Source organism: Drosophila miranda, chromosome XR (genome assembly GCF_003369915.1).
Source record: "Drosophila miranda strain MSH22 chromosome XR, D.miranda_PacBio2.1, whole genome shotgun sequence".
In the NCBI taxonomy this organism is placed as follows: Eukaryota; Metazoa; Arthropoda; class Insecta; order Diptera; family Drosophilidae; genus Drosophila; species Drosophila miranda.
Window position 1 is genome coordinate 26,473,021 of NC_046674.1, and position 16,141 is coordinate 26,489,161.

At 50.3% G+C, this 16,141-nt stretch overlaps 2 protein-coding genes across 2 annotated transcripts; both read left to right on the top strand.

Annotated features, from left to right (window-relative positions):
• Positions 1–3,455: 3,455 nt before the first annotated feature.
• On the top strand, positions 3,456–5,393 carry LOC117186538 (protein TIS11-like). Its single transcript, XM_033387465.1, has 2 exons — positions 3,456–3,829; positions 3,927–5,393. The coding sequence occupies exons 1-2, from the start codon at positions 3,579–3,581 to the stop codon at positions 4,198–4,200; spliced, it is 525 nt and encodes a 174-aa protein (XP_033243356.1). The 5' UTR covers positions 3,456–3,578; the 3' UTR covers positions 4,201–5,393.
• Positions 4,209–15,634, top strand: LOC117186745 (protein TIS11-like). The gene is made up of 3 exons (XM_033387946.1): positions 4,209–4,262; positions 14,106–14,476; positions 14,581–15,634. Exons 1-3 carry the CDS (start codon positions 4,209–4,211, stop codon positions 14,861–14,863), a joined length of 708 nt encoding a protein of 235 aa, XP_033243837.1. The 3' UTR covers positions 14,864–15,634.
• The last annotated feature ends 507 nt before the right edge of the window (positions 15,635–16,141 follow it).

A 16,141-nucleotide genomic window follows, 5' to 3' on the forward strand; every position in this document is an offset into this window, starting at 1 on the left:
ATATTTAACTTAATTTAACGGACAAGAGTATGTTGGGACTAAGGGCCCCGCGGACTGCGGTACTGCCGCAAAGCATTGCTTCGCAGTGGCGTGGACACCTACTCCGTCTGCTCCTTCCGCCTTCTCTCCAAGGACCTAAGCGTTCGCATCACGCTAGAGGCGAACTCCGCGGCCGCTTCCCACACCTTCGGGTCTGCCAGCATCAGCGGCACCAGAGTCTCGGTGCTGACCCTAGACCCTGCTGCTGTCTCCAATGTCTGACGCTCGAGGTCAAACCTGTGGCAGTCGAAGAGGACGTGGCGAGCGTCCTCCTCTATGCCTGTGCCACACTCGGGGCACCAGTCCTCTGTCTCGTGGCCGAAGCGCTTGAGGTAGCCGCGGAAGCAGCCATGTCCGCTCAGTGCCTGGGTAAGGTAGAAATCCACCTGGCCGTGCTTCCTTTCAACCCAGCATGCTATGCTTGGGATGAGGGTGTGGGTCCATCGGCCTTTGGGTGAGTGGTCCCATCGAGTCTGCCATCTGTCTATGCTGGTCCTTCTGGCGGCGTCCTTAATTTCTGCTTTGGAGCGTACCTCGGCTGCACTGTCCGTCATGGCATCATGGATCTCCTTCCTCTCCCTTATCAGCTCCCTGAGCGGAACTTGCCCGGCAATGACTAACGCGGCTTCGTCTGAGATGGTCCGGAACGAGCACGCGATCCTAATGGCGCACAGTCTGTACGTTGCCTCCACTCCTCGCATGTAGCTCCTCACCTTCGCGGCTTCTGCCCACACCGGTGCGGCGTAGAGCATCTGCGACGTCACGACGCTCGTCAGCAGTTTCCTCGTTGCCTGCTTTGGCCCTCTGGTGCTTAGCAGCATCCTGGATAGCGCTCCCGCGGTCCCACCGGCCTTCGTGTGGACGTATTCCAGATGCTCTTTGAAGGACAGGCGCGTGTCGATGAGGACTCCAAGGTACTTGATGGACCTATGTGATTCGATCGCGGTCCCACCAACCTGCACTGGAATCTGGAATCTGGCGGTCTCGACCACTTTACGGCTGGATATCAGGACCGCCTCCGTTTTTTGGGCCGCCAGCTCCAGCCCCGCGGCGGCTAGCCACGCCTCGACGGCTTGTATGGCGACGTTGGCAAGCTCCTCCACTGCGGCAAGTTCCTTCGCTACCGCCACTATTGCGACGTCGTCAGCGAAACCCACCAGGTTAGTGTTGGCTGGCAACGGGAGCCGTAGGACCCCGTCGTACATGGCGTTCCAGAGCAGAGGTCCCAAAACGGAGCCCTGCGGGACTCCGGCTGAGACTTCGTATGCCCTAGAGCCCTGACATGTGTCCATTGTCAGCACCCTATTGCTGAAATAGCTGCGCGCTATATTCAGTAGGTAGCCCGGGATGTTGAAGGACCTCAGTGCCTCCAGCGTCCGGGTCCAGTCGGCCGAGTTGAAGGCGTTCCTTATGTCCAGTGTCACCACCAGACAATAGGACTTGGTTCCGCCTCTCCACCTAGTCCCAGCAATGGCTTCCTCCGCCGTTTGTACGACCCTCAAGATGGCGTCCAGCGTCGACCTCCCTTTCCTGAACCCGTATTGGTTCTGGGAGAGACCGCCTGCTGCTTCGATGGCTGCGCTCAGCCTCGCACCGATCACCCTTTCGAAGACTTTTCCCATGGAGTCCAGAAGGCAGATGGGCCTGTAGGAAGAGGCCACCCCTGGCGGCTTGCCCGGCTTGGTTAATAGTAGCAGCCGTTGCCTTTTCCACCTGTCGGGGAACGTCCCCTCCTGGAGGCATTTGTTGAAAAGGCCCGCAACTTCCCTCGGGAGTAGAAGAAGTGCCAGCTTCAACGCGCTGTTGGGGATCGCATCCGGACCCGGAGCCTTCCTAGGTATCAGGTTTCTGCCTGCCTGCAACACCTCGGCTTCCGTAACCTCGCAAATGTCGCTCGGGCTATGCTCGAACCGCAGGGAGCTAGGGATCTGCCGTCCTCGAGGAAACAGTGCCCTGACTATACCCTCCAGTGCCTCTGGATCTGTTGGAGCTTTACTGCCCGCGTTCAGCCTCTTCACCACCATCCTGTACGCGCCTCCCCAGGGGTCCTCTTCGGCGGCATCACACAGCTTAAGGAAGCATTCCCTCTTGCTGTTCCTTATGGCGGTCTTCAGATCCTTCCTCGCCGCTTTGTAGGTCTCGCTGCATCGGGCCAAGCGCGGTGTGCCTCTGGCTCGCTGGAGCAGCCTTCTGGCCCGGTGGCAGGTTTTACGGAGAACCGCAATCGCTTCGCTCCACCAGAAAACTGGATCCTTGTGCTTCCGGAACGTCCCTCTCGGTAGCATGCTCTGGTCGCAGGCGCCTTCAAGTGCGTCCGCCAATTTGGTCGCCATATCGTTGGCTCCGTCTGCATCGTTTGCAGAGTAGCGCTCAAGGGCGCTTGCGAAGGCTTGGGCCCTCAGCGTGTCCTGGCGGTACGCCTTCCCATGCCGGAACGGGGTACCTCTCGATCGGGCAAGGGTGCCCAGGGTGCATAGTATGGCCTCGTGGTCGCTGGCAGTATATACGTCGCTGATCCTCCATCGGGCGTGCCGGGCCAGCGTGCTGCTGGCATAGGTGAGATCGATGATCGACCCTACACCTGCCCTGCTGAAAGTTTGTTGGGACCCTTCGTTCAGAAGGACGACGTCCAGAGAGGCAAAAGCCTCCAACACCGTGCGGCCTCTGGCGTTTGTACGTGAGGACCCCCATTCCAGGGCCCAGGCGTTGAAGTCGCCTCCGACTACGACGTTGTTCCGTCCTCGCAGATCGCAGCTCAGCTCGTCCATAATGCGGCTGAAAGTCTCCAGTGAGAGGCTGGGTGCCAGGTAGCAGCTGTAGAACCATATGCCGCCTACATACCCTCGGACGAACCCGTCTGCCGACTTGGTGTCGCGCAATTGTGGCGCGTCGACGCCACAGAGCCACAGGGCCGCTTTGCCAGTAAGGTCCGTGGCCCAATCGCTGCTGCTGCAACTCCAGCTCTCTCCAACACTCTGGCAGCCCTGGGTCGATCGGGGCTGTCTGGCAACACCGTCCGTGTGGCAACTCTACGCGATCACCTGTCTGGCGGCGCGATCAGCTGCTGTGTGTGAAGCTCCGGACGAGAAGAAGAAGAAAGAAGAAAAGTTGAGTGAAAATTCCTTTTTTCCCTCCACCAACAATGTGGAAAGTGGAAGTGGAAGTCGCCAAAAACAAGGGTTCACCCCCCCTTCCCATCTGTGTCTCTGTGTGTGTGTGTGTGTGTGGGGGTTTTTTTTTGCTTATAGGTCAAGTTAAAAGTAAAAGTATCCAACACCATTTGAGCCGTGTCTTTGCTACTCGTCGCCCTCTTTCGCCCTTGTTCGTTCGCCCTCTCTCTCTTTATCATCCGATCCCTTTTGAGTCTTTTGAGTTTTTGCGAAACATTCGCGTTACGTATCCCCAAGCAGCAATGGAAATTGATTTCAACGTATCTCTCCCATTCGCAGGTGGCCAGCGATCATCACCAGCCGCAGCAGCAACAGCAGCACCAGCACCATCAGCAGCAGACAGCGGATCAACTCGTCCTGGATATCAGCATGGAGCAGTCACAGTCGCAGCAGCACCGCCTCCATGGCGCCCTCACACGCACCATCTCACAGCCGGCTCAACAGCGCCACCCTCTGCACCAGCAGCAGATCCAACAACAGCAGCAGCAGCAACAGCAGCAGCAGCAGGGTGTTGCCTCCTTGGTGACCATCATTGAGAATCTGGGGAACATGAATCTGCACCGTAAGCTCGAGCGCACACAGTCGGAGCCGCTGCCCCAACAGCCCATGAACATATCTCGGTGAGTGCCCCCCCCCCCCAGATCTGTGAGATCTTTCATTATGCGCCAGACGTGCCTTACATGTGACTTACTCTTTCCCTTCGTTTGTGTGTTGCAGCTACAAGACGGAGCTGTGCCGCCCGTTCGAGGAGGCCGGCGAGTGCAAGTACGGAAAGAAGTGCCAGTTCGCGCACGGCTTCCACGAGCTGCGCAACCTGCAGCGCCATCCCAAGTACAAGACAGAGTACTGCCGCACCTTCCACAGCGTCGGCTTCTGCCCCTACGGGCTGCGCTGCCACTTTGTGCACAACGCGGACGAGGCCCGCGCTCAGCAGCAGGCCGCAGCCCAGGCGGAAGCGGATTGGGAGGACAGGCCAAGCAGAAGAGCATGAGCACGCCGATGCAGCAGGAGGAGATGCCGCGCTTGCCCGTCTTCAACCGCCTGAGCTCTGCCGTGGAGGACTACCAGCAGAAGCTTCAGTCCAGCCTACTGCCCTAAGCAGCTCCAGCATCAGCATCAACACGAACATCAACACAGTCAAGCCACACCTCACCTTCGCCTTCGCCTTCGCCTTCGCCCTCGCCCTCGCCCTCGCCCTCGCCCATTCACCCAGCATCCTCCAATCATTCAGTCATTCAGTCATTCAGTCATGCAATCAGCCACAGCAACAGCAACATTGACAAAATCTCAACAACGACTACTCCGAACCATTGTAGACTTGATCCCCTGGCTGCTCCCTGCTTCCCCGGGATAACTTCGTATTCACTTATCCACCGGGGGTCCGCAATTCCCTTATCCTTATACAAATCCTTATCCAAATCCAAACCAAAACACAAACCAGCAAACAACAACGATGATCTTGACCAACGAACAGCACTCTTCTTCCACAACGGAAACGGAACAGCACCGTAACGCAACTGAATGAGGAACAGAGTGTTGCTCGAACACACAAAAACAATTGAAACGAAATCTGATCTTGAAAACAAAACAAATAATACTTGTATACACGCACGCGACTGTATACAGATCTTCGGTCTTGCATTTATAGGACCTATTCGCGGACCCGCACACCCATTAGAACCCAGGCACATTTGCTCTTGTTTAATATCTATGCAAAAATTTTACTAGTTATTACATGCGATCGGTCGTATTGAGAATCGATTATCAATCGATCCGATCAATGTATCAAAATCCAATCCAAAACATATACATATATATACAAAATATATGTACATGAATACATATATATATGTATACATATATATTTTATATATAACGTTGGACCGTAACGTTGTCTTCCAATCCAATCCAAAACGGATCGCCGAGAGCCGAGTAGGTTCTTTAATTTATTATCCTGCTAAATTATGTAGTAGCAACTTTGTGTACATATTGCGATATGAGTTGATATTTTTTGATAAACTTTTATATAAATTATACATACTTATGATTACGAGACTACGATAATGATAATGATAACGATAACGATAACAGTAACAGTAACAGTAGCGCCAATGCCAATCCACTGGCGAACGCTATTAACGATGATATACCTCTTGCAGTCCTCTGCAATGCAACAAAACAAAAACGAAACAAAAAGAAAAGAAAAAGACCCAATCACAATTCAAACAAAAGACAAAGAAGAACAAAACAGATTTTTGTCAATTGTTCATCAAAAGACTATCGATATCGAACGAGCACTACTCGATATTCGACTCGATTCGATTTGATTCGATTCGATTCGGTTCGGTTCTTGCTCATGATATCTTATTGATCAATTTTTGTGAGACGAACGGAAATGCTGATTTATTAGACACACATAATTTATTTTCACATAAATATACATACCAGATATTTTATATGCGATTAATGTTAATAATTTATGAAACCAACCCGCTCACACATACAGATATACACACAGACACACACACACCACACTGACACTCACACACAAGCACACACATACACACACAAACGTATATATTTTGACCATTGATAATTTAATGTTTTTTTTATATGGTATATTAAGAAAAAATCATTTTGTTTATTATATATTTTTATTTAAATTAATTTATTTTATATATTTTTCTTGATTTCTTATTTTGGGTGCAGTTATATAATTATAATTGTTAGTGTTACGCGAGAAGAGAAGAGCAGCCCCTATATTATTTATACGAGACCGCAAGCCCCAGCCAGCCCTAAAACCACAAAACCTTACGCTCCTGCGAAGGAAAGCCTTAATGGAAATATTTAAATTGTTTATGTACACACAGACACGACACCCTCTACATACATTTATGTACATATGTATGTACAATTCCACCTCAATGGATAGATAATTTTGGAATCCCTATTTTTACTTTTTGTCATTGTCCCATTCAAAACCAATCACAACAATCCAATATTTAACTATTTATATTAATTCGATTGATTTCACAGTGGCAGTGGTATTATATTTATGTACAATTTGAAACAATAGCAACGGAATAATTCGAAAAAAATTCAAAACAGAGAGAGGAATAGAGAGAGATGGAGAGATAGAGAAAGAGAGAGCGCGCTCGTTGATCAATCAAATGTGGGGGGTATATAATTCTCAAAGTGCCTTATCATTAATATATTATATATGAATATGAAACAAATACAGAAAACACACAAATTATGTATAGTCTTGAGAAAGAGTGAAAAAACAAAACAACAAAAAAAGGCATTAATTATTTATTTGTATTTAATTACTATCTACCCAATCAATCCCTACTTGTTACGGCAGAGTGCAAAGGTCTACCACATAATGATACTATATAAACAAACCAATATAAATTACTGTTTTTTTTATACCCGATACTCAAAATGAGTATTGGGGTATATTAGATTTGTGGTAAAAGTGGATGTGTGTAACGTCCAGAAGGAATCGTTTCCGACCCCATAAAGTATATATATTCTTGATCAGCATCAATACCCGAGTCGATTGAGCCCTGTCTGTCTGTCCGTCTGTCCGTCCGTCCGTCTGTCCGTCTGTCCGTCCGTCCGTCCGTCCGTCCGTCCGTCCGTCCGTCCGTCCGTCCGTCCCCTTCAGCGCCTAGTGCTCAAAGACTATAAGATCTAGAGCAACGATGTTTTGGATCCAGACTTCTGTGATATGTCACTGCTACAAAAATATTTCAAAACTTCGCCCCGCCCACTTCCGCCCCCACAAAAGACGAAAATCTGTGGCATCCACATTTTTAAAGATACGATAAAACCAAAAACGCAGAATCGGTGAGGATGACCATATCTTCTACAGTGCAAAATCTGAACCAGATCGTATAATGATTATAGCCAGAATCAAGAAAACAATTTCATTCTTTCTCGCTCTGTCTCTCTCTAACACACAGGTTTCATGGTCGGTTTTGTCAATTGCAAAATATGAGTTCAAGGATCTCAGAACCTATAAGAGCCAGAGCAACCAAATTTGGTATCCACACTCCTGTGATATCGGACCTTGACCGTTTCGTGTCCAAATTTCGCCACACCCCCTTCCGCCCCCGCAAAGGACGAAAATCTGGGGCATCCACAAATCTCAGAGACTATTAAAGCTAGAGTAACCAAATTTGGTATCCGCACTTCTGTTAGATCTCACTATAAAACGTATATCTCAGAATTTCGCCCCACCCCCTTCCGCCCCCACAAAAGACGAAAATCTGTTGCAATATTGCCACAATATTGCACATTCGAGAAAACTAAAAACGCAGAATCATAGATAATGACCATATCTATCAGATTGCTGAATCTGAATCTGGATCAGATCGGATCATTTTTGTAGCCAAAAGCAAGAAATCAATTTTCAGTGGCTACGCAGCGCCCGACGTCACGCTCAGACTGATTTTCTGTCTCTCTCGCACGCACTCTTTGTCGTGTGGTTCAATATTAGCGGCGTCTGCCGCAGGAGAGCCATACTGACTTAGTATCGGGTATAACTGTAGAGTTGCGGTGTCCGCAGCAACTCACAACGTTCCACCTCGTTATACCCGATACTCAAAATGAGTATTGGGGTATATTAGATTTGTGGTAAAAGTGGATGTGTGTAACGTCCAGAAGGAATCGTTTCCGACCCCATAAAGTATATATATTCTTGATCAGCATCAATAGCCGAGTCGATTGAGCCCTGTCTGTCTGTCCGTCTGTCCGTCCGTCCGTCCGTCCGTCCGTCCGTCCGTCCGTCCGTCCGTCCGTCCGTCCCCTTCAGCGCCTAGTGCTCAAAGACTATAAGAGCTAGAGCAACGATGTTTTGGATCCAGACTTCTGTGATATGTCACTGCTACAAAAATATCTCAAAACTTCGCCCCGCCCACTTCCGCCCCTACAAAAGACGAAAATCTGTGGCATCCACATTTTTAAAGATACGATAAAACCAAAAACGCAGAATCGGTGAGGATGACCATATCTTCTACAGTGCAAAATCTGAACCAGATCGTATAATGATTATAGCCAGAATCAAGAAAACAATTTCATTCTTTCTCGCTCTGTCTCTCTCTAACACACAGGTTTCATGGTCGGTTTTGTCAATTGCAAAATATGAGTTCAAGGATCTCAGAACCTATAAGAGCCAGAGCAACCAAATTTGGTATCCACACTCCTGTGATATCGGACCTTGACCGTTTCGTGTCCAAATTTCGCCACACCCCCTTCCGCCCCCGCAAAGGACGAAAATCTGGGGCATCCACAAATCTCAGAGACTATTAAGGCTAGAGTAACCAAATTTGGTATCCGCACTTCTGTTAGATCTCACTATTAAACGTATATCTCAGAATTTCGCCCCACCCCCTTCCGCCCCCACAAAAGACGAAAATCTGTTGCAATATTGCCACAATATTGCACATTCGAGAAAACTAAAAACGCAGAATCATAGATAATGACCATATCTATCAGATTGCTGAATCTGAATCTGGATCAGATCGGATCATTTTTGTAGCCAAAAGCAAGAAATCAATTTTCACTGGCTACGCAGCGCCCGACGTCACGCTCAGACTGATTTTCTGTCTCTCTCGCACGCACTCTTTGTCGTGTGGTTCAATATTAGCGGCGTCTGCCGCAGGAGAGCCATACTGACTTAGTATCGGGTATAACTGTAGAGTTGCGGTGTCCGCAGCAACTCACAACGTTCCACCTCGTTTTTATGTTATTTCCAAACCATTCGGTTCCCGCCACAAGGCATTTGCACCTGAACGATCAGAGAGGATCTTGAGGTATCAAAACGCCACAATTGACCGACTGGGAAAGTAGCATAGCATAGCATCAGAGCCAAGGTCCAAGTAGCAGCAGGTTCAAGAAGCTTCAGTTGCGTCATTGCAGCCATTTTCATAGTTTCATAGGCGCCGGCTTCCAGAGTTTCATAGCACCCAAAGAGCATAGTTGCACAGCCAGCACCTTAAATAGTTTCGTAGCAGGCAAATTTCATGGTTTCGTAGCAGCCACTTCAAGAGTGGATTTATTTATAAATTATGGCATACTTTCAGGCTGTTTTGCAAATACAAATTCTGGTTCCAATCGGTTGGCACAACTGTCCCTATCACGAAAGATATAGTCAAGGAAAAACAAAAAGTTGAAGCAGACTTAAAATTGGTACAAAACGAGAAAAAATAAAAAAAAAGTCAAACGGCCAACCTAGCTTACAAAAGCACAATTTTCGACATACGGAAAAAATCTATTTTTATACCCGATACTCAAAATGAGTATTGGGGTATATTAGATTTGTGGTAAAAGTGGATGTGTGTAACGTCCAGAAGGAATCGTTTCCGACCCCATAAAGTATATATATTCTTGATCAGCATCAATAGCCGAGTCGATTGAGCCCTGTCTGTCCGTCCGTCCGTCCGTCCGTCCGTCCGTCCGTCCGTCCCCTTCAGCGCCTAGTGCTCAAAGACTATAAGAGCTAGAGCAACGATGTTTTGGATCCAGACTTCTGTGATATGTCACTGCTACAAAAATATTTTTTAAAACTTCGCCCCGCCCACTTCCGCCCCCACAAAGGACGAAAATCTGTGGCATCCACAATTTTAAAGATATGAGAAAACCAAAAACGTAGAGTTGTAGAGAATGACCATATCTTTAAGACTGCAGAATCTGAATTGGATCGTATCATTATTATAGCCAGCATCAAGAAAACAATTTCATTTTTTCTCGCCCTGTCTCTCTCTAACACACACGTAGCATAGGCGGCTTTGCTTAGAGTAAAACATTAGCGCCTAGATCTCAGAGACTACAAAAGCTAGAGCAACCAAATTTGGTATCCACACTCCTAATATATCGGACCGAGACGAGTTTGTTTCAAAATTTCGCCACACCCCTTCCGCCCCCGCAAAGGACGAAAATCTGGGGATATTCAAAAATCTCAGAGACTATTAAGGCTAGAGTAACCAAATTTGGTATCCGCACTCCTGTTAGATCTTACTATAAAATGTGTATCTCAAAATTTCGCCCCACCCCCTTCCGCCCCCACAAAGAACGAAAATCTGTTGCATCCACAATATTGCACATTCGAGAAAACTAAAAACGCAGAATCATAGATAATGACCATATCTATCAGATTGCTGAATCTGAATCTGGATCAGATCAGATCATTTTTATAGCCAATAGGAACAAATCAATTTGCAGTGGCTACGCAGCGCCCGACGTCACGCTCAGACTGATTTTCTGTCTCTCTCGCACGCACTCTTTGTCGTGTGGTTCAATATTAGCGGCGTCTGCCGGAGGAGAGCCATACTGACTTAGTATCGGGTATAACCGTAGAGTTGCGGTGTCCGCAGCAACTCACAACGTTCCCCCTCGTTTTTTTTTTTTTTTTTTTTTTTTTTTTTTTATATACTATACAATTTATATTTAACTTAATTTAACGGACAAGAGTATGTTGGGACTAGGGGCCCCGCGGACTGCGGTACTGCCGCAAAGCATTGCTTCGCAGTGGCGTGGACACCTACTCCGTCTGCTCCTTCCGCCTTCTCTCCAAGGACCTAAGCGTTCGCATCACGCTAGAGGCGAACTCCGCGGCCGCTTCCCACACCTTCGGGTCTGCCAGCATCAGCGGCACCAGAGTCTCGGTGCTGACCCTAGACCCTGCTGCTGTCTCCAATGTCTGACGCTCGAGGTCAAACCTGTGGCAGTCGAAGAGGACGTGGCGAGCGTCCTCCTCTATGCCTGTGCCACACTCGGGGCACCAGTCCTCTGTCTCGTGGCCGAAGCGCTTGAGGTAGCCGCGGAAGCAGCCATGTCCGCTCAGTGCCTGGGTAAGGTAAAAATCCACCTGGCCGTGCTTCCTTTCAACCCAGCATGCTATGCTTGGGATGAGGGTGTGGGTCCATCGGCCTTTGGGTGAGTGGTCCCATCGAGTCTGCCATCTGTCTATGCTGGTCCTTCTGGCGGCGTCCTTAATTTCTGCTTTGGAGCGTACCTCGGCTGCACTGTCCGTCATGGCATCATGGATCTCCTTCCTCTCCCTTATCAGCTCCCTGAGCGGAACTTGCCCGGCAATGACTAACGCGGCTTCGTCTGAGATGGTCCGGAACGAGCACGCGATCCTAATGGCGCACAGTCTGTACGTTGCCTCCACTCCTCGCATGTAGCTCCTCACCTTCGCTGCTTCTGCCCACACCGGTGCGGCGTAGAGCATCTGCGACGTCACGACGCTCGTCAGCAGTTTCCTCGTTGCCTGCTTTGGCCCTCTGGTGTTTAGCAGCATCCTGGATAGCGCTCCCGCGGTCCCACCGGCCTTCGTGTGGACGTATTCCAGATGCACTTTGAAGGACAGGCGCGTGTCGATGAGGACTCCAAGGTACTTGATGGACCTATGCGATTCGATCGCGGTCCCACCAACCTGCACTGGAATCTGGAATCTGGCGGTCTCGACCACTTTACGGCTGGATATCAGGACCGCCTCCGTTTTTTGGGCCGCCAGCTCCAGCCCCGCGGCGGCTAGCCACGCCTCGACGGCTTGTATGGCGACGTTGGCAAGCTCCTCCACTGCGGCAAGTTCCTTCGCTACCGCCACTATTGCGACGTCGTCAGCGAAACCCACCAGGTTAGTGTTGGCTGGCAACGGGAGCCGTAGGACCCCGTCGTACATGGCGTTCCAGAGCAGAGGTCCCAAAACGGAGCCCTGCGGGACTCCGGCTGAGACTTTGTATGCCCTAGAGCCCTGACATGTGTCCATTGTCAGCACCCTATTGCTGAAATAGCTGCGCGCTATATTCAGTAGGTAGCCCGGGATGTTGAAGGACCTCAGTGCCTCCAGCGTCCGGGTCCAGTCGGCCGAGTTGAAGGCGTTCCTTATGTCCAGTGTCACCACCAGACAATAGGACTTGGTTCCGCCTCTCCACCTAGTCCCAGCAATGGCTTCCTCCGCCGTTTGTACGACCCTCAAGATGGCGTCCAGCGTCGACCTCCCTTTCCTGAACCCGTATTGGTTCTGGGAGAGACCGCCTGCTGCTTCGATGGCTGCGCTCAGCCTCGCACCGATCACCCTTTCGAAGACTTTTCTCATGGAGTCCAGAAGGCAGATGGGCCTGTAGGAAGAGGCCACCCCTGGCGGCTTGCCCGGCTTGGTTAATAGTAGCAGCCGTTGCCTTTTCCACCTGTCGGGGAACGTCCCCTCCTGGAGGCATTTGTTGAAAAGGCCCGCAACTTCCCTCGGGAGTAGAAGAAGTGCCAGCTTCAACGCGCTGTTGGGGATCGCATCCGGACCCGGAGCCTTCCTAGGTATCAGGTTTCTGCCTGCCTGCAACACCTCGGCTTCCGTAACCTCGCAAATGTCGCTCGGGCTATGCTCGAACCGCAGGGAGCTAGGGATCTGCCGTCCTCGGGGAAACAGTGCCCTGACTATACCCTCCAGTGCCTCTGGATCTGTTGGAGCTTTACTGCCCGCGTTCAGCCTCTTCACCACCATCCTGTACGCGCCTCCCCAGGGGTCCTCTTCGGCGGCATCACACAGCTTAAGGAAGCATTCCCTCTTGCTGTTCCTTATGGCGGTCTTCAGATCCTTCCTCGCCGCTTTGTAGGTCTCGCTGCATCGGGCCAAGCGCGGTGTGCCTCTGGCTCGCTGGAGCAGCCTTCTGGCCCGGTGGCAGGTTTTACGGAGAACCGCAATCGCTTCGCTCCACCAGAAAACTGGATCCTTGTGCTTCCGGAACGTCCCTCTCGGTAGCATGCTCTGGTCGCAGGCGCCTTCAAGTGCGTCCGCCAATTTGGTCGCCATATCGTTGGCTCCGTCTGCATCGTTTGCAGAGTAGCGCTCAAGGGCGCTTGCGAAGGCTTGGGCCCTCAGCGTGTCCTGGCGGTACGCCTTCCCATGCCGGAACGGGGTACCTCTCGATCGGGCAAGGGTGCCCAGGGTGCATAGTATGGCCTCGTGGTCGCTGGCAGTATATACGTCGCTGATCCTCCATCGGGCGTGCCGGGCCAGCGTGCTGCTGGCATAGGTGAGATCGATGATCGACCCTACACCTGCCCTGCTGAAAGTTTGTTGGGACCCTTCGTTCAGAAGGACGACGTCCAGAGAGGCAAAAGCCTCCAACACCGTGCGGCCTCTGGCGTTTGTACGGGAGGACCCCCATTCCAGGGCCCAGGCGTTGAAGTCGCCTCCGACTACGACGTTGTTCCGTCCTCGCAGATCGCAGCTCAGCTCGTCCATAATGCGGCTGAAAGTCTCCAGTGAGAGGCTGGGTGCCAGGTAGCAGCTGTAGAACCATATGCCGCCTACATACCCTCGGACGAACCCGTCTGCCGACTTGGTGTCGCACAATTGTGGCGCGTCGCCGCCACAGAGCCACAGGGCCGCTTTGCCAGTAAGGTCCGTGGCCCAATCGCTGCTGCTGCAACTCCAGCTCTCTCCAACACTCTGGCAGCCCTCGGTCGATCGGGGCTGTCTGGCAACACCGTCCGTGTGGCAACTCTACGCGATCACCTGTCTGGCGGCGCGATCAGCTGCTGTGTGTGAAGCTCCGGACGAGAAGAAGAAGAAAGAAGAAAAGTTGAGTGAAAATTCCTTTTTTCCCTCCACCAACAATGTGGAAAGTGGAAGTGGAAGGCGCCAAAAACAAGGGTTCACCCCCCCTTCCCATCTGTGTCTCTGTGTGTGTGTGTGTGTGTGGGGTTTTTTTTTGCTTATAGGTCAAGTTAACAGTAAAAGTATCCAATACCATTTGAGCCGTGTCTTTGCTACTCGTCGCCCTCTTTCGCCCTTGTTCGTTCGCCCTCTCTCTCTTTATCATCCGATCCCTTTTGAGTCTTTTGAATTTTTGCGAAACATTCGCGTTACGTATCCCCAAGCAGCAATGGAAATTGATTTCAACGTATCTCTCCCATTCGCAGGTGGCCAGCGATCATCACCAGCCGCAGCAGCAACAGCAGCACCAGCACCATCAGCAGCAGACAGCGGATCAACTCATCCTGGATATCAGCATGGAGCAGTCACAGTCGCAGCAGCACCGCCTCCATGGCGCCCTCACACGCACCATCTCACAGCCGGCTCAACAGCGCCACCCTCTGCACCAGCAGCAGATCCAACAACAGCAGCAACAGCAGCAGCAGGGTGTTGCCTCCTTGGTGACCATCATTGAGAATCTGGGGAACATGAATCTGCACCGTAAGCTCGGGCGCACACAGTTGGAGCCGCTGCTCCAACAGCCCATGAACATATCTCGGTGAGTGCCCCAAACCCCCCCCCCCCAGATCTGTGAGATCTTTCATTATGCGCCAGACGTGCCTTACATGTGACTTACTCTTTCCCTCCGTTTGTGTGTTGCAGCTACAAGACGGAGCTGTGCCGCCCGTTCGAGGAGGCCGGCGAGTGCAAGTACGGAAAGAAGTGCCAGTTCGCGCACGGCTTCCACGAGCTGCGCAACCTGCAGCGCAATCCCAAGTACAAGACAGAGTACTGCCGCACCTTCCACAGCGTCGGCTTCTGCCCCTACGGGCTGCGCTGCCACTTTGTGCACAACGCGGACGAGGCCCGCGCTCAGCAGCAGGCCGCAGCCCAGGCGGAAGCGGATTGGGAGGACAGGCCAAGCAGATGCTGCAGAACAGCATGAGCACGCCGATGCAGCAGGAGGAGATGCCGCGCTTGCCCGTCTTCAACCGCCTGAGCTCTGCCGTGGAGGACTACCAGCAGAAGCTTCAGTCCAGCCTACTGCCCTAAGCAGCTCCAGCATCAGCATCAACACGAACATCAACACAGTCAAGCCACACCTCACCTTCGCCTTCGCCTTCGCCTTCGCCCTCGCCCTCGCCCTCGCCCATTCACCCAGCATCCTCCAATCATTCAGTCATTCAGTCATTCAGTCATGCAATCAGCCACAGCAACAGCAACATTGACAAAATCTCAACAACGACTACTCCGAACCATTGTAGACTTGATCCCCTGGCTGCTCCCTGCTTCCCCGGGATAACTTCGTATTCACTTATCCACCGGGGGTCCGCAATTCCCTTATCCTTATACAAATCCTTATCCAAATCCAAACCAAAACACAAACCATCAAACAACAACGATGATCTTGACCAACGAACAGCACTCTTCTTCCACAACGGAAACGGAACAGCACCGTAACGCAACTGAATGAGGAACAGAGTGTTGCTCGAACACACAAAAACAATTGAAACGAAATCTGATCTTGAAAACAAAACAAATAATACTTGTATACACGCACGCGACTGTATACAGATCTTCGGTCTTGCATTTATAGGACCTATTCGCGGACCCGCACACCCATTAGAACCCAGGCACTTTTGCTCTTGTTTAATATTTATGCAAAAATTGTACTAGTTATTACATGCGATCGGTCGTATTGAGAATCGATTATCAATCGATCCGATCAATGTATCAAAATCCAATCCAAAACAAACAAACAAAAATATATGTACATGAATACATATATATATATATATACATATATTTTATATATAACGTTGGACCGTAATCGTTGTCTTCCAATCCAATCCAAAACGGATCGCCGAGAGCCGAGAGCCGAGTAGGTTCTTTAATTTATTATCCTGCTAAATTATGTAGTAGCAACGTTGTGTACATATTGCGATATGAGTTGATATTTTTTGATAAACTTTTATATAAATTATACATACTTATGATTACGAGACTACGATAATGATAATGATAACGATAACGATAACGATAACGATAACAGTAACAGTAGCGCCAATGCCAATCCACTGGCGAACGCTATTAACGATGATATACCTCTTGCAGTCCTCTGCAATGCAACAAAACAAAACAAAAACGAAACAAAAAGAAAAGAAAAAGACCCAATCACAATTCAAACAAAAGACAAAGAAGAACAAAACAGATTTTTGTCAAT